This window comes from Helicoverpa zea, chromosome 22 (genome assembly GCF_022581195.2).
Source record: "Helicoverpa zea isolate HzStark_Cry1AcR chromosome 22, ilHelZeax1.1, whole genome shotgun sequence".
Classification (NCBI taxonomy): domain Eukaryota; kingdom Metazoa; phylum Arthropoda; class Insecta; order Lepidoptera; family Noctuidae; genus Helicoverpa; species Helicoverpa zea.
Window position 1 is genome coordinate 218,914 of NC_061473.1, and position 23,992 is coordinate 242,905.

Sequence of the window (23,992 nt, forward strand, 5' to 3'; positions counted from 1 at the left end):
TTTATGCAATTTTGTTTATTGCATCGATATATATGTACTACGTACTAGATAGAACGTTCCGAACAAAAAGATTACCACACTGAACTGCAGTGCAGACTATGCAGTGCCCAAAATGGCAAATCAGAGCGATTTTGACACCTGCGTCAGATGGATGTCTATGAAACGACAATTATAAAATAGAAAATACATATCAAGGTATAAACTTACACATATAAACTAATTCGAGAGTCAAGTTAGTAAAATTACACGCTGTTCATGCTATTACAACGCTTGTATATCATACTTTTCATTTATAATTCAATTTTACAAATATGCATTAATTTGTTCCCGCCCGCCATCTTAAATTATGGATTAAGAAAATCGTGCAGAAACAGATGTGCCATAAAACTGGCAGTAGGTAAAATATCAATGAAAACAGACTTCACTTTGTCATGGTATGTTCTTACTTTCAAGAAAAAATAATTAAATTCGCGAAAATTTGTGATAGCCCTCTTAAGAAAAAAAAACATCGTAATTATACTTCGGCCGTTCAGAGAATGCGTTCCTGACACCTATCAGTTAGTCACGACTAGTGATGGGCACAACATAACACTGAGTTCGTTACCGTTCCTTCAAAATGAACCGCCGCATTATTTTAAGATTATTTTCGTTTTAAATTGGCGGAATCATTTGTTTTATATTTTAGTTATTTAAGTGGAAACCAAAAAAAGGTAATATTCATATAATAAAATTGTTTTATTTATTCTTTGTTACAAGTACATTGAATTGAATGTGCGAACAGAATATTAATCAGACTCCGATTTGCTTGAGGAGGTGGTGTCTTCATCATCATCTTCGCCTACATGTATAATTATATTATTATCAATAACAGAATCAATCCTGATATCTCGGTCTAACAAAAGCCGGGTAATCAAATAAAAACAGATCGAAAACACTTGAAAAACGTGGTCTATGCGCACGAAACGACAACGGACGACTGTTTTAGCGTCACAAAATGGCGGCCCATAACGCCATTTGGGGTTACCATTTTTAATCTAAGTATAAAAATGCGGTTTGGTCATAGTTTTATTTTTATATTTCATAAACGTTATAATTAAGTCTTATAGTCCATTATTTTCCAATTCTTAAAAAGAAAATCAAAACGTATTATTTTATATTATAACTGTATAAGAACAGATTACGATACTTGCCTGTTATTTTTAGCACAGCACTACAAAATATAAACCGCTGACATAACCTTGTAATGGCGCAGTATAGATTTAGAAAAATATTGTTTACCAAGTTATTTGACACTCAGTTTGGCACAAAATTATAACATTCATTGATTATTGATATAATAATGTTGTTTTAATGCTCCTCAATTGTTAAAACGGTAAACAACCAGCAAAAATATTTTTATCGTAACTGCAACGCCATTGCAAAGTTACGTCGTCAGTTCAATCGCGACGTGTCAGGAACGCATTCTCTGAATGGCCGAACTATAATATTAAAAACCCTAAAAATAAGTTCCTGGTTTTAATATATTAGGTACATGATTTTGCATTCAATTAGATATAAATAAACTTTTTGATATATTACATGATTTTGAATTCACTTAGATATAAACTTTTTGAGTAATGAAAAATGTAGGCAAAATACGAGCGACACTTCTGCAATTAACATCAATGAGGATGACTACATGTCACAATACGTCATCGAGATGTCAACAGACGACATAAGCGGGTAAATTATTTGTATAGTAAGTTCAACTCAGTCGTGCGCGCGGCCTTATGTGTGGGTAACCCTTGTACATATACAGTGACTTTGTGTGCGTGACAAGAGGTACAGTCGGGTACAAATACAGTTATTTAGGGGTTGTATACGGCTGTTTAAAGTACAGTTATTACGTAATTTAGTTTATTTATTTATAATGATTCTGTATCGCTACTTGAAAAATCAAATGATGAATTTTCGGATTCGCTACTTTTACCAATGTTAATTATAAATTCTGACTCCATGTCAAAATGTCTATAGTATTCTCCTTTTTTCTTTTGTACATGTCGACAAGTATTACCCAACATCCCTTCATCAATTTGACTTAAACGTTCATTTATGAGTTTCATTATTTCCGTCTTATTTTGGTCGACATTATGCGAAGCAATATAATTTTTTAAAATTCCCCACACATTTTGTTTCCATTATTATACTAAATTATAGGTCTTTTACATTCTTAGTCCACACATTTATTTATTGTCCGCGTACCCCGAGCTAGAAAATATGTAAGGAGTATTTAATTCATCTTAGATATTTCACTTCATTTATTTCTTAGATACTGTCAATGTCAATTTGAAAAGCCGTATGAGAAAATAATGATAAACTGTAAAATGTAATAATAAAAAGCTTTGAATGTTGTTTCATTTTTTTGAAACGCTACCTGACTCCTTAAAACATTTTCTCCGTGAAGAACTAGACATTTTCGTAAACGACTGTACCCATAACAAAAAGCGATGAGAACATGTCATGCTCGGACGACGTCACTGTCACACGAATGAAAGTTGTATATTTACAAGCCGACGCACACATAGGGCCGCGCGCATATCTGAGTTGAACTATCTATATGGATGTTCTTGTCTATCGCTAGAATATATGTCAATGGTTTATTGGTTAACTTGACGGGAATTAGATGAGGATTTGAAAGCTGACTCAGTCTCTGATCAGAGACTTAATGAAACCATAACTCAGCCTTTTTATTACTCAAACTAAAAAGTAGATGAAACTAAAACTCTAGAAGACCTTAGAGATGAAGACTTAAAGGAAGGAGAACTGCATGATAACGATGGTGTAGGTGGTGATGAAGTCGAAGAGTCGCAGCGACATCATGGCGTCCACGGTGAACAAGCCACACGCGCTCATCTTCTCGTAGTCAGCAAGCTGCACGCGGTGGATGTTCTTACAAAACGGCAGCTGACTTTCTGAAAATAATATGCGTTTGAAGATATTGTAGAGCCAATAGAAAATCATCATTGTCATAAATCAGCTTGTTTCTGTCCATCTTGCAGACGGTCCTTTTCCATCACAATGATCACTCTATTTACTTGTACTTAATAGTTGTTCTGGACCCGCCTTACTCATAAATCATATCCTTTATTCCTTTATTCAAGTAACTAAAACTATAAAGCTAATCTTTGCTTACCTAGATATCTGGTAGACTGAATCAGTGGTGTCACTGTAATCTGAACCTTCTTCATGGCCGAGTAGAACTTCTCACATTCCAAGCTCAAAATAATTCCCAATACGACACTTTTACATAACCACGCTTTTGCTAAAATTGCTAGAAAAGTGAACTGAAAACACATGCAAATATATATTTTTATGATCCACTGAACATCGATCTCAGTGGTGTGCACTTGGAGAGGCCTATGTCCAGCAGTGGACTGCGATAGGCTGATGATGATGATGATGATGAACATTTAAATCAAGCAATATTTTAATGATGTTTACTTACAGCAAGGGGGCCTTTCGTAATACAATCTTTTATCTGTATTAGAGCAGCAACATTTAAAAGCGCATGACACGCTATATTTGCTATGCTGAATGCAATCTGAAAATAATTATATTATCCTCAGCACCTTCCAATAGAAGCCATTACCAGATCGGTATTTGTCACTTATTCACTTATATTAAGAATCAGCTAAAAATGAAATTACATTGCAAATACATGAGACGTGAAAATTATTAATACACTAAACGATAATGTCAATGATAAAAACAATACGGTAAAAGATTAGTCAAACAGATGGCTAGACACAAAACTATATCTAAAAAAATAAAGTCACTTACAAGTGCACCAAAACTTTTTTCAACAATCATATACGCTTCCAAAATGCTTATGTACACATCGTACATAGTGTTCCAGTAAGACTCTCGTTGCGAATCTGGAATGTTCTTGGATCTCACAACGTGGTCATTCCACGCGGCAAGAAGCTTCCTTAACAACTTGATGACACACGCAGCGTATAACAGACTTACATCGAAAATAATGGAAAAGTAGAACGAAAGAATTCCGAAAAAGCGTAAGTTTTCAAAGAAGAAGTAAGAGAAAAATACAACACTAACTAAACAGATACCATTTAGGATGATAATGGATAACCAATTGAAGATCTTTAAGCTCTTGAGTTCATTATTGTTAAACTCGAGAACTTTGATAGCGAACTGAATTTTTAAGACAGTCGATATGTTGTTGCACCGGTGTTTTACATTGTTAATGTAATGTAATATTAAACCGAAGGCGTTGACAAATACTTCAAAGACGCTGTTCCAGTGGAGACGAGGATTGAAATTGTTCTTCAACTGTACCAATTCAATGGATGAACTAACTGTTGTGTAAATGCTGTATAAGCAGTATATGACCACGCACACAAACCCACAGATATTATAATAAATACTATTCGGGGTGATGAAGTTGTAGCGGATGGAGTATTTTGAACAAATGAAGATACCGAGCATCAGGTTCAACGGTCTTAGAACTGATTGCAAGTGTTTTTCAACCCGGTTGTCAAGCAAGCCTTCACTATAAGGAATATTTGTTGCCTTCGTTAATACAACTAGGTCACTTTTTTGTTTTCTTTTGAAATTGAATAGTGAGAACATGTTAGCATTACCACCGTGTTATTAATGTAGTTTGTTGACTATTTGATACACGAGTCAATTTGATAGGTGTATCCTTAAGTGACATTGAATTCCATTATTTTTATTAAAATTTGTACAGCTTCGAGTGCTTCGATGGTCTTGATGTTGCATAGACCTGTGGTCTCTGGTTTGACTCCGGGATTTGCCATGTCAACAATATTTGTATCGAGTGTATACATGCGAAAAAAATCAATCGCTCTTTGCAAACACACGGGCGTCTCATACTATGATTACTGACCGCATTAGTCGTGCGGCTTAACGCGATCTGTTCCCCCGCGACGTCACAGCGTCGCGTCGCCGGGGCATGACAGACACCCAAGCCTGATGGGTACCATTACTTACTACTGGCTACTATTTATACTTTTAAACGAATGATTATTTAAATGGCTACTTAACATAATTATGATGATCGAATCGACGGTTTCGTGCCCTGCCTTGTTTCAATGACAGTTTACAAGTCTTCTTAAGAAAACATGCCTTTTTATACTATATTCAATAGTCGTATCGCTGCTAGAAGACGTTCCTTAACTACAGCCAATCAAAGAGATGAAATAGAAACAAACGAAGGGTTAGGACGTGGAAATGTTGTGGAAAAATATTTACAACAAATATTTCAACCTTTGGATATAATGCAAGCTATATTTCTAAGTACTAAATACAAGATTCGCGATAATGTCATCACACCTATCGGTCGAATCTACAGCTTTGTTTCAATTAGTGGTGAATTTGGTTTAATGATCTTCTACTATTTCATATACATTCACACCGACATCTGGACTGATAATGTCAACCATTTTATCTTTGGTGTCGTTGATTTTATCTTATACTTTTGTGGGGTCCTCTTGAACCCATTGGTAAATGTCATCCAGAAACTTAACAATGTTTTATTGGTCCTGAAGTTACAAAACATTCATAGAGTTCTCAACATGAACAAGAATTATTTCAAGCATTTTATCATATCGAACTGGATCTTTAGTTTCACAGTTAGTAACTTCCAACTTCTCTGGCTCTGTGGGTACTACTACGCTTTCTATAACATTGGCGTTGATAGTATTCTGACTGTCTACATTTGTATACGTTTTGATATGAATGTCGTGTATGCCACGAGAACCATTAAGCTGTTGTGCAAATCTCTCGAAAAATGGATTGAGGACCTTTGGAGGTCAGGATATTTTGAAGACTCAGATGATCAATACTGGGATAGAATGTTTGAAGCTTTTTTAGATACAATTAAAGCTTTCCACATTATAGAGGAAAACTACCAACAAACGGTGGGTTTTCTTCAATTCCAATCGTCTATTATCAATTATCGTAAATAAAAATTCTCATTATTTGTATTTTTTTGTAGATATTATACTACATCATCCACACGTGTATTAATGGATTGCTTGATATCTGGTTTCGGGTAACAATGAGACCAACTATACCAGATAGCGATTTAAAGGTAAGGTTATAATCATTAATTAATCCAGTTGATGGATTATTCTTTAAACGTATACGTGTTTGAACCAATATAACGATCAATCAATTTAAGTGGCTATTTTTAGGCAACAAGCTCTTTAAGAAAGGATTGGCATGAAATGATTAGACATGTTTATGACCAACTTTTAAAGGGAATAAATTCTCCAGTAAGTAGTGACGTTAACCAATCTCCTGATATTTCAGTACGGTTTTCTTACATTTCTGTCCCTCTCCTGGTTGATGAAGAACCTGACTTTGCAAACGTTACTGAGCGTGGAGACTGAGAGACTGTACACGGCGATGAGAGAAGTGCAGAGCTCCTGCATACTCATCCCGACTTTAAAACAACCTTCAGGTATGAGCAATAAGGTTCCTTTTACAATAAATGTTGAATATATCAGAAAAACCATCCCATGTAAGTAGGTCAAACACTTGTTCTCTCTAATAATATTGTCAGTACTGCAAACTTTATATGTATGTCAGTTTCGTTTTTACTGCCTCTAATAAGATTTTTTGGAATCTAGATCGATTAACGACCAAATATTTTTACTTTTCACTTCAGACGTCTTTATTCACAGAATATCAGAGGAGATTCTACAAGAACATCCAACGGGTGCAGGAGATACGCTTCAAGAAGATGAGCATGTGCCGCTTGGTGACGCTGGACGCTGAGCTGCCGTTGCGAGTCCTGCACACCATCACCACCTTCACCATCGTCATACTGCAGTTTGAGTTCTTGTGAATTAACCTGATGATGAATGATGCCTTGGTTGTTGTGTCTTAAATAAATCTGATAACCTTTTTCAATCGATTGGAATGTAAATGATTGTAATTGTGATGGCAGAGGCACTGGCTGCAGAACTCGTCGCACGACAAGATGTCGGCATTCGGCCTGTTCGCTGTTGACGCCACGCTGCCTCTGAGTATCTTCGGCGTTATCACCAACTACACGCTCGCGCTGTTGGGCTTTGCTGTATAACCATCATTTTATTATCTACCCAGTGTTATAGCATCATCTCCTTCACTCTATTGTTTGCCTAGTCTTGCATCATCACCTTTTTCAAATCATTATGATATTTTTACAATCCTTTGTTCGGTCGGATCGGTTTCCCGTCTTAAGTGATGACGTCGTGCGCCTATAAATTTCTGTGTAAGTTCTTCCCCCACTTACGCACAGATCTTGCAGTGTTTAGAAATCGTAGTCCTTGGATCATTTTGCAGATTAAAATGAAAAAAAAAAAACTATTTTAAGCAAAAGATGATGATGTGAAACAATTATTTTAAATACTTAAAAAGTACATGGACATGTAAATAAAAACGTATTCTGATTTTTTTTTTTTTTTTTCTTTAATTTCTCGTTTTTCTGAGCTATTACTTGTCTTATGTCTCAGAATCATCTATTGTAAGTATTTAAACTTAACAGCGATTTCTAGGAAACTGCAAATGGATGTTAATCGAGACTTGCTAGCGGAAGTACCTGTCAACAGTTCATTGAAAAACAATACGACCAAAATAAAGCGTCTTAGTTGACTTACCCAAACTCCACTAAGCGAACAATCATTATATTTATCAATAAGTCATTAATCATTTTACTATTGGCGTATTACTTACTGTAACCTGATGGAAAGTAGCTCTACTTTACACGCGTTGATTCCCTTTCTTTATACCTAACATTGTCACCTCAAACGCCGTCATTTGTTTTTCTACGAAAGAATAACAAACAAACTCACCTATAATATTAATAACGATAATAGCAGACGCTTCGAAAACATTGAATTAATTAAATTGGTGCCCATAGCGTAAGCGAACAAACGTATCGGATCCAGCAGCTATTCGATATATTCGTTTTGTGAAACAATTGTTAGTTCTACAAGACACGATAATGACGGAATCTGGAATTCCCTTGTCCAACAAACTTAGTAAAGAAGTGCAGCAGATATTTCAGCCTTTATACCTGATGCAGATGCTCGTGCTGAACCCGAGATACCAGCTCAGCAATAACTTCATTCACCCAAACTTGTGGCTCAACAAGTTCATATTGCTGACGAGCTTAGGGCTCTACGTTTCATTTTCCTTGTACCGAATATTCGATATTTATTTATACTTTGATCTAACAATGTTCCTCATGGGTAATTACTTGCAATTCGCATCTTACTTTAACTTGGTGTTCTACTGTGTAGGATTCATCATTAACTTCACCAACCTTTTTATTAATTCTAAGAGATATGTCGCGTTTGTTTTAATCTTTCAAAGAATTCATACTTGTATTGGCAACAAAGCTAGCTTTGAAAGCGCAGTCAACATCAGTCGTATTTACGTCAGCATTTTCTTCGGCGCTTACTTCTTGATGTCGTGTTTTGTGATTACAATATTTAAACAAACTTCTTGGGTTATTATCTTCAACACTGCAATTATGTTAACCATTGATGCGAATATGATTTATGCTATCACACTTATTCATTTACTGACCAATGAAGTGAAGCTGTGGAATGCTCACATTTCAATGTTCTCAAAGAATGGTAGTGACGAAGATCAATACAAAATAATGTTTGAGACCTACTTACAAATAGCTAAGTGTCACAGGATCTGTAGAACGGTATTTCAATATATGGTAAGATATTTCATTATTCTTAGCCGTAAGTGTTCTAACGGGATTTGGTTAAATTCATCTGTATTTTTGCATGTGCCCAGATCCTGTATCAAACGCTGGAGACATTTTTCAGTAGCTTGGTGAACTGTCAAATGTTGATTGAATTCAGGAAGTTTTACCGTGGTCGAGTGAGTACCTATTACTATATGTATTCAACAAAAAAAAAACGGATACTTTTAACGCCTAACATCATAAGTCATCTAGGTACGGCCCACATATGACATAGCGTAACATCTTTATTTAGTAGCAAACATAAAGGCATATTACAAGAAATAAAGTTTTCCATCGCGTCTCATTAAAGAGTACCTGTTACTGTTACTGTTACAGCCTTTTTATCGTCCCACTGCTGGGCACAGGCCTCCTCTCACATGGAGAAGGATCAAGAGTACCTATTGAATATGAATTAGCAATCAGTAAATCATATTTTATTAAAAAAATATATTTACAAAGCATTCCTACCAACATGTATATTTATCGTATCCTCTTGTAATGCTTTCAGATAGAATTCACCTCCATTTTCATGGTGATCTATGTATGGACAGCAAAAGCCGTGGTCATACAAATTGCGCTGGGCCTCAGTTTCGATCGCTTCTACCAAGCTATCGGAGATGTACAAGATTCTTGCGTTCTCATCACGACGTCAAACTGCCCTACTGGTAAGGTTCAATTCATTCCAGGTATCTGTGGAGATCTCAAAGGGGGAGGCCTATGTTCAGCAGTGAACGTCCTAAGGCTGAGATGACGATGGTAATGATTCGTTAGGGCCGTCATTGCCTAAAAACGTCCATTGCAGGACAAAAGCCTGCCCCCTGCTAGAAATGCGTGATTGTAGGCGCAGTGTGGGATATTTTTGGTTTCGGAGGTGGTGATGCCCATCTCCGAACAAGCATTTAATATCAAACTTGATGTTATGTGAGGCAATACCGCCACTAGTCATCCATTTTTCAGCAGGTTTCGCAATAAGGTACGTCAGCAATTACGGCAGGACGATGTTTGGTTTGCCTCCTTACACTCTACGTATGAACAGCCTTATGTGCTTTTTAAACTTTTAATTTTCTTCCAGATGGTCAAACAAAGTTATGCAAGAACATATTGCGTCTCCACCGTGCCAGTTTCAGCAAGTTGAGTGTATGTGGCTTGTTCTTCATGGACATCAATCACCCGCTGCGTTTGGTGGCCCTTCTTACTAACTACATTGTTGTACTACTGCAGATTGCTTTCCTTTAGTCATTAAACATTTTTTCACAGATATACCTACTAACATTTTTTCATAAACTATACCTATTCCCTTATGTACCACCTCTCTACTTCCTCATACAACACCATATTAATATGAATTAATGTACTTCAATTTTTACTCAAGCAGCGAGACAGGGCGCACAAAAGTCTATATCAAATTTGGTTCAGTTCATCGGTTGTAGTGGTATTGGTAGAATTATTAAACCTCGCATTATTGGCCCCAGATTTAGATTTTTTGCGAAATCGAATGGATGTGTCCACAGCTTTATTTAAGGGCTGGATCCGCCCCTTCTGAATACAAAAATCGCACTAAACGTAGCGCCGTCGTTATAAATGAATTATTCTGTAACTTAATTTCTCCTAGCTAGTTTGTTCAGGCTTGAAATCAGCAAGTAGTTGTTACAACTTGTAATTGTTGTAAATACTGTAATATTTTCATCATCTATTTGGTTATTACCATAATAAGCCGTGCAGTCTGCTGCGATCATAGACATAATATAGTAAACAGGACTGCGCACTTTTACCCAAAAAACGAGCCGAGTGAAACAGTTAGTACGGAGGCCGTCTGTCCCTTTCTAATAGGGTGACTATGAGATTAAGCTATGTGAGACAAATCCGAATTTGCTAAGATTATTAAACACAGATTTGTATTGAAATTTTAACTTACGCAGTTTGTGACCTTACAATACTAATATAGGCTTTTAATAATTAGCGGGAATTAGCAGTATAAAAGCAGGAAGATTCGAAGTGAAGACTGTTTTTTTTTGTATTTTTGCTTCACATATAGACTGCTGAGCCGTTTATGTCGCCTTTCTTCATTTTTTGGGAAGCAATAACAATAGTACAACAGTTTTAAAATCCATCACTCATATTTTGACTCATTACAAGAATTCATGGGCACCCTAGTTGTTTGATTTACGAAAATGTTATTATTAGCTAACCTGTGGAACGATATATTGCAACCACCATAGGATTCACTTTTACAAGTATAATCACAACACTTTTTCACCATTTTAATAGTTTAAATTGATTTAATACAAAAAATTAAACAAAATTTTAATTTGCTGATTACGCGCCAAGAATGTTCGGGGTTACCGCTAGAAAATAAAAAAAAAGCAAAATAAAAATTTATGTTGTTTATGTTTAAAGAATAAATACGAATAAATTAATGCGATTGTTATAAATTTGTTGACTTACAATTGTTAAAATAAGATAAAAATATAAGTGATTCAATAGTTTTTTTGGGAAAACAAAACTGTTGATCACAACATTTTTTTATGCTGGCAAAGTGTCAGAAAGAGACAAACGGCCTCCGTTCTAACTATCCCTCTCGGCTCGGATTTGCCTCTGTGTATTATGCAACCAATTTAGTACCTTATTGCGTTAGAATAGAGTTCATTTTCGTAAACATATATTTTGAACGTGCGCAATCTTGTTTACTATATTACATCTATGGCCGCGATAGTTTGTTACCGAACGAAAATATTTCTTCCTCTATGATGTCAAGTGTCAAAGTCGACACTGACATCTGACAGACCGACAGATGTCAATTCACGTCAACTCCGTGTACTTATTTGTTTTGTTTTGTATTCATTTGTGTTTGTCGATGGATTTATAATTCCCGCAAGTGCAACCAGTGTGACTCATTGCATTTCTGCATTGGCCAGGCAGAAATCTATTTAGGCATTCTTCGGATGACGCACAGTCGATGATAAAAGAACAGTTATCTATACAACCTCGAAGCTGATAGCATACTGACTGATAACTATAAATAGCCGTTAGCTAATTGACTGGTGTATGATGTTGGAAGCCATCGGTAAGTGTCCTCGATTTCACTACAGTTGTAAATATGGCGCGCATAGCAACGTACGTGTTCATCGACTTAGAAACTACCGGGTTACCGCAGTATGAGTATAATAAGACGAGGATCACTGAGCTCAGTATGGTGGTAGCGAGTCGCCGGCACGTGCTGGACACGACGCCGGGCGCCGCGCCGCGCGTGCTCGACAAGCTCACCATGTGCTTCAACCCGCGCAGGATGATCCACCCCGAGAGCACCAAGACCTCAGGACTGTGTAATGACCTGCTCGAGTACCAAACAGACTTCAACATACATGTGTTCAACATTATCAATGGTTTCTTACAATGTCAAGAGAAGCCAGTCTGCTTGGTAGCAGAGAACGGTCTTTATTTTGATTTCCCCATCTTGAAGAATCATTTTGATAAGTTAGGAGTGACTTTATCTGATGATATCCTGTGCGCGGATAGTTTATATGCTTTTTACGATATACTTAAAAGCAAACAGCCTGTTAACAGTGTAAGCAATACTAATGGAACTGTTGTTGACAACATAAGCAGTGATTTAAATAGTGATGCGTCTTGCAGCCGCAACAACAATGACCAGACCACTGTGGAGTCAGAAGACAAATCCGTTACAAGACCTACAGAGTGCGTAAGTAATGGGAGTGAAATACAATTGGAAAAGTCAGTAATCGATGCTGTACTACAAGATGAATACAAAGAATTGGATGCTCAAGCAAAAATGCAACAACAAAACGAAAGAACTCCTCGAAAACGGAAAAATCCAGAGCCGAAAAACAAGTATGAACAAATCAAACGCAAAATTTTTTATCAAGGTGACAGTAAGCCAACGGTGTCACATAAGCTAAAGAATATCTATGAGCGAGTGTTGGGGAGGCCGGCCATAGAGGCCCATCGTGCTGAGAATGACTGCATCATGACCATGGAGATTGCGGTGGCCTTAGCTAAACAGTTTGTGCAGTGGGTGGACTTGGTCGATAACCACTGCAAGTTCAATGATGTTAGACAAATGACTGTTGGTGTTCCGTTATAGTAATTTATGGTGTACGTTCTGCTATGAGTGTACATATAGACTTCATTGTTTTTTATTGCAGGCTCCGTTTCTGTGTTAAATCATGTAATATTATTTACTGGACATTTTATTTAATGAGGTTTTGTTAACAAAAAATGTTATGATATACCTATGCACAACTGGTGTTTTTTATTGAAATCTATAAAAATCGTGTTTTTTTCTAATTTGCCTACCTAGATGTATTCTTAGCAAATGTCAAGTACTAATAATATAATTATACTGAAGAAAGTGTAATACTATTATTGGCTCGCATTATTTATATAAACATAACATGGTGTGGTATTAAATGTAAGTCTCAAAGATTCCTCAGTCAAAATTGATCTCTGTGTGTTAGCCAATCTGGGTAATGTCTCGTAATTAATTAGTTAATTATACAATTGAAATAATATTATCTTCAATAATAAATTTATATTTTATTAAACACTGACTTTTCTTGTTTATTTGTTTGATATATGCTGGGCTCCTACTATCCAGAAGTTAAACTCAAAATAAATCAGTGTATAACCATGTACCTAAAAAAATATCCTCTCATTTTAGCAAAATACTGCTTAAAATATTTGAACTCACATTCCTGAGCTAAAATTAATAGTACCTAATTTAAAAATATTTTGTTTTTGCCTATATGCATCTCTACTACTGTTTATTTCCAAGCCAATTTTCATTTCAATCAATTCAGCCATTTTTGTGTGAAAGAGGAACAAACAAAGTCACTTTCTCAATAATAATATTCATAGTGATGCCCCCTTATCACCTACCTATGTCCATATCCGTAGGTCTGTTGGTGCTGACAGGCGTGCTATGGGGATGCACCAATCCCTTCATACGGCAGGGGACGAAGGGCCTCCGTGACGTCACGGCCACAACCCTGATAGGACAGGTCTGGGCTGAAATTAGCTTCCTGCTCGGCAATTGGAAGGTCAGTTTCCCTAATGTTGCGAAATTTTACCATGTCCAACATTGGCCACCTACTGACATATTGGGTTCCTGGGTGCGGTTTGAAATCGATGAGTGAAAATATGCAATAACAATTTTGAAACGACTCAACAGTCTCATTAGCGAGCACTTTAAAATGGCTCACTGTCACTTTTGAACTGATAAAAAGTTTTGTATTGACCCAAATATTTTATACGATCTTATCTCCTCTGTGTGAGACAAAGCTTCGCTCACCAGGGGCGCGATTCTGCAAATTTTACTTAAGCGACATACGATTCACATCCGACTGAGATCCAATCACGACTCAATTACGATTGACGTAGGTATGTGGCATCCCGTTATTTTTTCTTTTAAATAAACGTGTTTATCCTTTTCTGTGATTCAATAATGAATCATATTGTCTGCAAATGATTTACGGAAAAGCAAACTACCGTGTAGACCAAAATCACTAAAATGGCAGACCAATCGCAAACAAATCAAATTTTATTTGGAATATGATTGGTCTTATATTAGTAGCAGAATGCCCGCTAAGGGTAAAACTGCTATTGTGATTAAATTTTTATTAAATTTTGACATTAAGAATCGGGCCCCAGTAGAACAATTAAAAGGCCTTTGCAAAGATAGACGCAGTTTTCCCTAGCTTACGTTACCGCCTTTTTATCGTCCCTCTACTGGGCACAGGCCTCCTCTCACACGGAGAAAGATTGAGCATTAATCACCACGCTTGCTCAATGCGTTGGTGATTTCAGACTTTATAGACCAGGTTTCCTCAAGATGTCCTTCACCTTTTTATCAGTCATTGGTGTCTAAAATATACTTAGAAAGTACGTACAAACTTAGAAACGTTGCATTGTTACTTGCCTGACCTAGAATCGAACCCACACACGCATACATGAGAGGTTGGTGCTTTACCCACCTAGGCCACCACGACTTTTTCCCTAACTTCGTGACAAAACGTTTCAGTACGTGGTACCGTGGCTGGTGAACCAGGCAGGGTCTCTCAGCTACCTGGCAGCAGTGCAGCGCGCTCCGCTGTCAGTAGCAGTGCCCACTGCCAACAGTCTCGCGTTCGTCTTCACCGCGGTGACTGGCGCGGGGATCGGCGCGGAGGAACCGCTCGATAGAAGTAAGTAGTTGTAGGCTGTCGATAAATCCCTTAGAGTAGATCTTTTAAGTGGCAGTTTTACATACATCAACATACAACTTAACAGTATGAAAACAAAGTTGCAAGTACAAACTGTAAATACGTACAGTGAAGTATGAGTTAGGTACCGTATTATCTATGGCCTGAGAAGACGCAGTGCCCATTGACGATACTGCTTTCATAAGATAGGTCTTATCTGGTATTCATAAGGTTTACTGACACTAGTGGTTATAAAAAGAGTAATGTCACTGATAACCTTAATAGTTACTTCGTAAGTTATCATTAAATACAATTTTCTTATGAATTTAATATGTTTAGCCTCTTTTGTAGCATAGATTCTGTGTAATTACGATTAAATTACGTCTCTACCTAGTGTTAGGGTTGTACCAAAACCTACTGTATCTAATTTCCAGGGTCAATCCTTGGAATAGTCCTGATTATGGCGGGAACTGCACTCTGCTGTATCGACGACACCAGTTGAAGAAGTGTCAGCAGATGAAATGAGTAGGTACCTATTTGATATAAAACCTCACCAAATAATTATGTTTACTACTAAAAAATACACTTTTAGTAGGTACAAGACGGTAATCACCATTTACTGTATTTAACAATACGTTAAGTAACACAATACATTAACAAATTAAACAAAATAATGAAACTTAAAATAAATAAAACAACAATAAAAAATGTGGATTATCTTTTAATTGTTTCATTTCTTATGAATAATTTTCGCTTCTCGAATAAATACGTTCGTTATTATTATTATTGCTGATCAGAATGTGTATATTACATTACATTATTTATAAATACTATAAAATAAGAGGCACATTATTACAAGCATTTTATGATAAATAATAACGTAACTTTAGTAATTTGATTGAAATTAAAATTTTATACGCATAGCAGTTTATAAGCACCCGCACCTGCCTACTTTCATGTTCATATTTACATTGGATGCCATTATTATCAAAGAATAATAATTACTATTTTTATTTTAGCTGTGTATTTTTCGATGCAGTGTATGTAGCAATTTTCTATTATGAAAGAATGAGGTAAGCGTATAAAATACCTTAAAAATATTGCCTACCTATAGTGTGCTCATGCTCATCTTATGATAATTTTTTTGACCTATGAATTTTCAAAATGATATCAATTGCCTTCTGTTTTGTAGGTATTTAAAATATACTGAGCACTCTGTAGATAGGTACAGTAAAAATGCTAAAATAACCAAACAGAAACGGGTTTTGCATAATCAATCTATTATTTAAGAGTTATCGTTTACAATAATAAATATTACCTAAAATACGTGACTAGTTGTTTATTATATTACAATTAAATTGACAGAAACATATAACCACAATTTTTAGTACAATATATAAGGTTGGACCTTAGCTCTTCATTAAATATACAAGCAACAAAAATTTGTTAAAAAAATGTACCTACTTAACAAAAATGGACAGTTCTTTCTACTTTGACATTAAATTGCCTAATAGGTAAATTATTTACAACTCATATCTACTCCATTTTATTTTATGATTGCCTGAGGGCAAAAAAAAATTGTAAGTTGTTGACTGACTAACGTATGTAAAGTGTTTGAATGATCATTTGAACTGGCTAGGCCACTAGTGATGCAATAATAGATACCTTTCAGTACCTAAATAGTATATGAAAATAGTTTTTAAACTACGTACTAAAGATATTTACAATTTCTGCCACGTAAGATCCATCTTGATAGGTACAGTCAGTGACTTAAGTAATTTTTGACAGTAGTGTTTGCTAGTGGGAGAGTTCAATTCAATGTTCAGGCATTTTTTATTTAAAGACTTGTTGCTGACAAATCAATGTAAATAAATTTCTAATATCAAAGTAACAATATTGTAAAACTGTGACTCGTGGGATACTGAAAATCAATCAATGACTCATGTTTTCATTGATGTAAATCATGCTTATTTTGCGAGATTAACAAAAACAAATCGCGACTTTATTTTTAGTTTAACGTGCCTGTTTCAGTTACTATTGTTTCACGTCAGAGGCCGTCAAGAGAGCTTGCTAGGTGATTAGAAGACTGTTGTAACTATTGTATGTTACTTTCACAACTTTTGACAAACACTGTAAGCCACCCTGTACAATATACAAACTCGGGCTCCTAATCTTAACTGTTCCTGATAGCCTCGATGGCTCTCTGCAGCCGCTGCAGCGACAGGCGCAGGTTGTTCTCCTCGCCGGCGAGGTGCTGCCGCTCGGCGAGCAGCGCGCGCGCGGTGTCGGAGTCGCGCGACGCCGAGCGCGTGATGTGAGCGCCCTCTATCTTTAGAGCAGTGTTGCGCTTGTGTAGGTCCGCTATCTCTTTTCGACGAGCTGGAATTTTAATATTCATATTTCAGCAAAAAAATCAATTTTACTATAAGTTACTCACAATGAAGTCCTGGGTTTGATGCTCTGGTAAACCAAAACGTTGCTTTGTTTTCTATTTATTCACGGATCATTTAATCGTTCAGAATGGGAAGAAACCTTTAGATAATTGAAGAGTTATCTAAAGTATACTACCTCGATGACGCAATGGTCACCATGCCGGACTGCCAAACCTGAGGTCCCGGGTTCGATTCCCGGTTCGGTCGACATTTGTGTGATGAGCATGCTTGTTGGCCGTGGTCTGGGTGTTACAATATGTATTCATAAATATGTATATATGTAGCTATATGTAGTTTATCAGTTGTGTTAGCACCCATAACACAAGTTAATAAATAACTTACCATGGGGCTAACCGACCGTGTGTGAAAAGGTGTCCAGACATTATTTATTTATTTATTTATACTATATATCTAGTAGAATGACCATCGTCGTGTCGTGTTGACTTTGGAGCCGGATTTGGAAATAAAAAAAAATTACCTATATCATAATCCCTATAACTCTTGACTAGGGCTTCAACCTCAGGCCACGAAGGTTCGTCTACTTGACAGCAGAAGTCTCTCGTCTTCTCAGAACTCGTCTTCTCCTCGAACATCTCCGTGACGCCCGCCGCCGAGTTCTGCGGCTCGTCCATAGATGTCGCCTGCGTCGACGTCGCCGACGGACACTCCTGCGTCGATTTCAACGATATTATCTTCGAAATACTCGGAATCTTAATCTTAGGATAGTTCTGGTACGGCTGCTGAATCTTTATATTTGGCTTTTTAATGTTCTCGCTGTCGAAGCCGGGGTTTAGATCTCGTTTCCTTGTGTTCGGAGCTTTGAACAGCTTGACGCTGCGGTCCGCCATTTTGGATAGGCGGTTAAGTTCAGAGAAATTCTTCTCTGCTAGCACTTTTATGCTTTCATCGTTAGAATCGACAATGGAAACTGAGTCTAATCTCTTCTTGATAAGGTTGTTATTTTCGTTAACACATTTCTTGATTTCAGTCAGCAGTCGCAGTTGGCAGTTGGGGTCAAACCCGAGACGGGCTTCTTTACAATTCTCTTCTAAGTCTGGATTGCTGTTCCGCCGTTTTCTTTCTTTTAATATTTCTTGCCACACCTTGTCGTAACCTGGAACATTAACAGACATAAAATTAACTATTTAATTTATATAGGCAAAGGACACAAGCAAATGCCCCGGGCGGCATGTTTTAGAGGGCAATTTTTTTTGCGTTTGCTTTTTCAGTTTTCGGTCCAAAAATACAAAATAAATTCTCAGTTATCACACTCAAATGATATAATTTCAACTCTCTTTTGCTATCTCACTCCTGGGAGCCAAGGAGACGTGTGGGAGCTATTAATCGTCAAATTATAAAGATCAGATAGATATAGTCGCACCGGTGCGGTGCACTAATAAAATCTACACCTATCAAAATCTGTTCAGTTCATCGGTTGTAGTGGTATTGTCAATTACAGTTGTTAGCCTTAAACCCAGATTCGGTATTTTCAGTCACATCGGATGTGCCCATAACCTTTACATAATACCTACCCGAGGAGGCAGCAAAATTGTATCCCGCCCCAGGCAGCGGACAGCCACACTACGCCACGGTGGTCTTCCCATGTAACTGACATCGTCTACCTTTATTTATTAAAACACCGTACATTTACCTTCTTTATACTTCTGCGTGACTTGCGTAAGCTTTAACTTGGAGAGGAACAATTTCTTCCTCTGCGTGGCCGTCCTATTCTCCTGCTGTACATCCTCCAGTAGCTTGTCTTCCTCTGCAGGCGTCTCCACTGCTTCATCATGAGGAACATTCAGCAGCACGTCCAGTTTACCCACCGCCGCGTAAGCTGAGGCCACCGAATCGTTCCTCAAAACCTTGTCTTGAAGCTCCAGGTCTTTTTCTGTGAAAATTAGAATATTGTGTTGTTGGTTAGCTCTGTAGTCACACTAACAGAAGTTATGCTTTGGCATCGTCTATTGTAAGTAATATAAATTGTATTCAAACTTGATGTACTATAGCTAAAACTTACATACCTTTGTACGCTTCTAATGTCGCTAATCTAAGATTAGCCATGAAATCAATTTTCCCATTATCCTTGTCACCTTTTCCGCCATATTCTTCAATAATTTCGTCATAAGATTTCAGATCTTCTTCTCCGTAGTCATCTGTGTCACTCCCACTGCTGCCTTCATCCATACCTACTTTAGTTTTTGCAAATTCTTTATAAATCTCATTTTTTACCTTATCAGGTGTAATTACATTTCGTATTTCAGTCTTTTCCACTTTCTTCGGATCAGCTTTAACATCCTTGTTTTCTCGATTAGACAAATACTTGAGACGCCTCAATCGTTTTCGTTTTTCATAAACATCCAAAGAACTGACTTCGTCTATTTTATTTATTTTTGGTCGAATATTTGTGATGACAATTTTGGGCTGCAATTTGGAATCCATTTGATAAGGACAGGCTATGTATAATTTGTCATTTGTTTTGGTTTGATCTAGTTTTTTAGGCGCTTCCTTCTTGGGTGCTATGAATTTTGGATAGTCTCGTTTTTTGAATGGTTGGTTAACTTTATCAGTTTCCACGATTGATGTAATCGGTACTTGATACACTATTTGTGGACTTACTATAACTTTTGGATTAGCTTGGATAACAATATCAGGCTTAGTTTTATTTGACAGAGTTTGCAACACGTTGTTGCTAGATTTTAATACATGAATTTCTTTACTCACAGTTATACTTGGCTTTGTGGTTTTTATTTCAGAGTTACTTTCAGAGCTCTTTACAGTAGTAATTTCAGGTACAGTTTTATTTTCTTTTGGAGCAATTTTTTGAACTTTATTTGAGTCAGATGTTTGTGTAACTTTTGAATTATTTTTGATCATCATCAAGTTAGGAAACTGAACGTTGCTCAAGTATACAAAGTTTGGTTGTAATACAACATTCTTAGTTTCCGGTGGCGTGACTTTTTCTGTCATCTTTTTCGCTTTTAAATCTTGTTCTTGCAATGTGCCTTGAGATTTCTCCTTCACGACTATCTTGTTACCATAGATTTGATTCTCAGTGATCAAATTCTCGAAATCGTTCTCGTCGCAGTTCTCCTGGTGCAGCCTCTTGAGTGCGACCACTTTCGACGCCGTACTTTCATTGACAACGTCTTCGATACATTTCTTACTTTGGTTTGACAGTCGTGAAGGAGCTTGCAGGTTTTTTGACTCGAAGTTAGTTCTTTGTAATAAAACTTGTGGGTTCTGTTGTTGTATCGTGACCAACATCTTTGAGTTCGAGTTGCTCTTGTTTTGTATAAATACTATTTGATTTTTCTGTTCATTATACGGTGGATCTGGAGGTTTACTGAAATTCACTTTGCTGGCTTCTATATTGATGGGATTAAATAAAGGTCTTTGTATTGCAGGAGGTTCTTTCACTTCAGCTGGTGTATCTACTTTAGGTTCGGGTACACGAAACTGGTTTTCAGTTTTGTTAGCAGTCTCTGCAGTATTGATCAAAGTGCACATGCTGTTACTTGATGAGACGCTCGGTTTCACCTCCTTAACTTCAGGTTCTTTAGTTGCTGTCTTTATCACAATATTACTCTGTATTTCAACTCTCGGTGGATCTTTGGTAAAAGCAGGATTAAAAGTTTTCTTTGCCAAAGAATTTTGAAAGGCAGTATCGGGTGGATTACTGACACATTTCATATCGATCTTGCTTATTGGTATACTAGTTTTTAAACTAAACCTTTCAGGTTTCTTCTTAAATTCTTTATTTGGTATTTGCGATGGAATAGTGACCGTGGCTCCTGATCCCTGTGCTAGCGATGTTATGCTCATCTTTGACTCAGTTGTATGTGTTTTGTTGCTCTCAGGGATAGATGTCGCTGTTATTATTTCAGGTGTAAAATGCTCTTCGAAGTCAGTCTGTGGTTTTAGTGTCTCTTTTGGTGGCTCTGTGTCAGTACTTTTTTCTTCAACAACAGGTGTAGGCGTTTCTTTAGGTTTTGTTGGGAAAGGATTAAATTCCTGATTGGGTGTCTCGTTCTGCACTGCGGGAGGCGGGGTCGGCTGGACTATAGGCGGGTATGAAACTGAACTAATAGGTTGAAATGCCGAGTATCCTGGTATGGAGTAGAGGTAACTGCCGAAGTTTGGATATCCATCCACCTGTTTTGGCGTCATTACACTGGGATTAGGATTGGGGATTGATGATGGAGATATCTTTGGAGAATGTGGGATTGGTTTTGCTGGAAGAAATGCAGGTTTCTCAAATATGGGCTCTTCAGGTTTAAAAGGTTCCGGTGGTTTCGGTGGAATGGGGTCCGGCGGAGGAGCTCTCTCTTGCTCCGGCGGCGCTAGTGGAGTTATCGGTTTGACTGGACGAGCTGCAACATACAAATGGTATATTAGTATAAAAACACATAGTAAACATAGAAATAATATTTACCGCCCTGCAGACACCGCACACATTATATGATATGAAACAGGTTACAGAATTACCTATATTTTTCGGGATAGGTATACGTCATACAGTCTAACCATGTGTTGTTTTAAGAACTTTTGTATTACAGTACATACCAGCTCAAAGCATACTTTTTACCTGGTTAATTAAGATAAACACATGAGGCGACGTCGGACTGCAGTGTTAACAATAAATAATCAAACAAAAAGTAATCTGTACTTGTTTGAAAAACAGAGATGTTTGCGTTATGATAGGCAATGTCTAATAAGCTAATGTAATAATCGTTTTAACATCGATATAACTTAGATAAATTGGTAAGTGAAAGTGATCCTCTTGTATTACTTCTACAATGTAATTAAAATAAAATTCATGCTTTGGATAGGAAAAGGTAGGTATGCGTCTAAACACTACACAATTTATGCAAAACGAAACTAAGGTGATTGTGTTCTGACTGTATCAGTCTGATTAGCGAAATAATAGTTAGTCTTTTTATTGAGAAATGTATCATTTTAACGTAAATACATTGACTCTGCATTAAAGTTTTATGTCGTCAAAAGTTCCAAATCTGCCGTAGGTGCACTTTAGCTTGTTTTACTAAAGTAAGCATTTTTAATGCGTACCTATCTAGCAATTTTTATGTGCACAAAATTACTGTAACTGTACCGCAACCGCTCATAATATTTTACTGAATGTAAAAACTTTCATCTGTATACATTACATCTGTATCATTTTTTAGGTTCTAGGGATCTAAATAAATTGACTCGTAAATACATTGACTCTGCATTAAAGTTTTATGTCGTCAAAAGTTCCAAATCTGCCGTAGGTGCACTTTAGCTTGTTTTACTAAAGTAAGCATTTTTAATGCGTACCTATCTAGCAATTTTTATGTGCACAAAATTACTGTAACTGTACCGCAACCGCTCATAATATTTTACTGAATGTAAAAACTTTCATCTGTATACATTACATCTGTATCATTTTTTAGGTTCTAGGGATCTTCTCCAAGCTCTCGTCAATGGTCCCTTGTGAATTACTCCGCTCACGCGGATTAAAATAACCTCTGTCTATAAATTATGGACTCTAGCTTTCTAACAACTCAGTAGAACTTGATTATCTATCATCATTAGCGCGTTTAAGCAAACAAACAGACTTCAGCTTCATAGTATTTGATTCTGGCATTAGGTAGGTACTTAATGACTATTGTAAATCATGCCTACTTTATAATAGTCAGTGCCTCCACTGGTCAGTGCTAGCTACTATAGTTCGGCCATTCAGAGAATGCGTTCCTGACACGTCGCGATTGAACTGACGACGTAACTTTGCAATGGCGTTGCAGTTACGATAAAAATATTTTTGCTGGTTGTTTACCGTTTTAACAATTGAGGAGCATTAAAACAACATTATTATATCAATAATCAATGAATGTAGTTACGTCGTCAGTTCAATCGCGACGTGTCAGGAACGCATTCTCTGAATGGCCGAACTATAGGTACCTATTCGGTTTCAAAAGATCGCTTTGTTTTGAGCTTGGTCTTTTGTGTGTAAAGTCATCGTTTCATACTTTGGTTCATAATATTACCTATCTTAACAAGGCTGATGTTGTTCTTTGACTGCGCAATAGACGATGAAGAATGGAATAATACCTATCTACTAATAGGCAGATGAGCAGAGATTGATAACAGAGGTATGAGAGAGTAGCAAAATTCCCAGATATTGAGATCGGAGATAAGATAAAATATTGCTATAAAGATTCTCCACATTATATAATATTATCAGAACTGAGAATAAGATAGAAGGCAGCAGAGGAGGTGGTAGCAACGTTTTATCTCAGATTTAGATTCTGTTCTAGAATATGCATTTATTTTGGAACGAGTAGCAATGTATAAAATTAGGCCTTAGTCTTTTTCGTCTCATTTTTTCTATTCACTTATATTGTCACTTTCAGTTTTTTTTTATACATACTTACGTTACGTATCCTTTAAATACAGCACAGCACCACGATAATGTGACAACAAAATCCTTAGAGGTCGACAGGCGTTTATAGACTATATCTATGGAATTACTGGATGTCTATGTCTTTGAAGATCTCTGCTTCATAGTCCTCGATAAACCCAAACATGCAAAGTAAAGCTATTTATATCGT

The 23,992-nt window shown here is 36.8% G+C and overlaps 3 protein-coding genes across 4 annotated transcripts; 2 read left to right on the top strand and 1 right to left on the bottom strand.

Moving 5' to 3' along the window:
• Positions 1–11,565: 11,565 nt before the first annotated feature.
• On the top strand, positions 11,566–15,686 carry LOC124641354 (transmembrane protein 234 homolog). Of its 2 annotated transcripts, XM_047179412.1 has the most exons (4): positions 11,566–11,834; positions 13,685–13,827; positions 14,808–14,970; positions 15,402–15,686. In XM_047179412.1, the coding sequence occupies exons 1-4, from the start codon at positions 11,816–11,818 to the stop codon at positions 15,467–15,469; spliced, it is 393 nt and encodes a 130-aa protein (XP_047035368.1). In that variant the 5' UTR covers positions 11,566–11,815; the 3' UTR covers positions 15,470–15,686. The 2 variants fall into 2 exon arrangements, with proteins under 2 accessions (XP_047035368.1, XP_047035367.1); XM_047179411.1 differs by lacking the exon at positions 11,566–11,834 and having other exon boundaries at positions 13,633–13,827.
• Positions 11,834–13,332, top strand: LOC124641353. The gene has a single exon (XM_047179410.1). The coding sequence runs from the start codon at positions 11,868–11,870 to the stop codon at positions 12,870–12,872; it is 1,005 nt and encodes a 334-aa protein (XP_047035366.1). The 5' UTR covers positions 11,834–11,867; the 3' UTR covers positions 12,873–13,332.
• Positions 15,671–22,000, bottom strand: LOC124641351. The gene is made up of 4 exons (XM_047179409.1): positions 19,424–22,000; positions 19,051–19,290; positions 17,878–18,513; positions 15,671–17,346 (listed from the first exon to the last, which is right to left on the bottom strand). Exons 1-4 carry the CDS (start codon positions 21,567–21,569, stop codon positions 17,141–17,143), a joined length of 3,228 nt encoding a protein of 1,075 aa, XP_047035365.1. The 5' UTR covers positions 21,570–22,000; the 3' UTR covers positions 15,671–17,140.
• Positions 22,001–23,992: the final 1,992 nt, after the last annotated feature.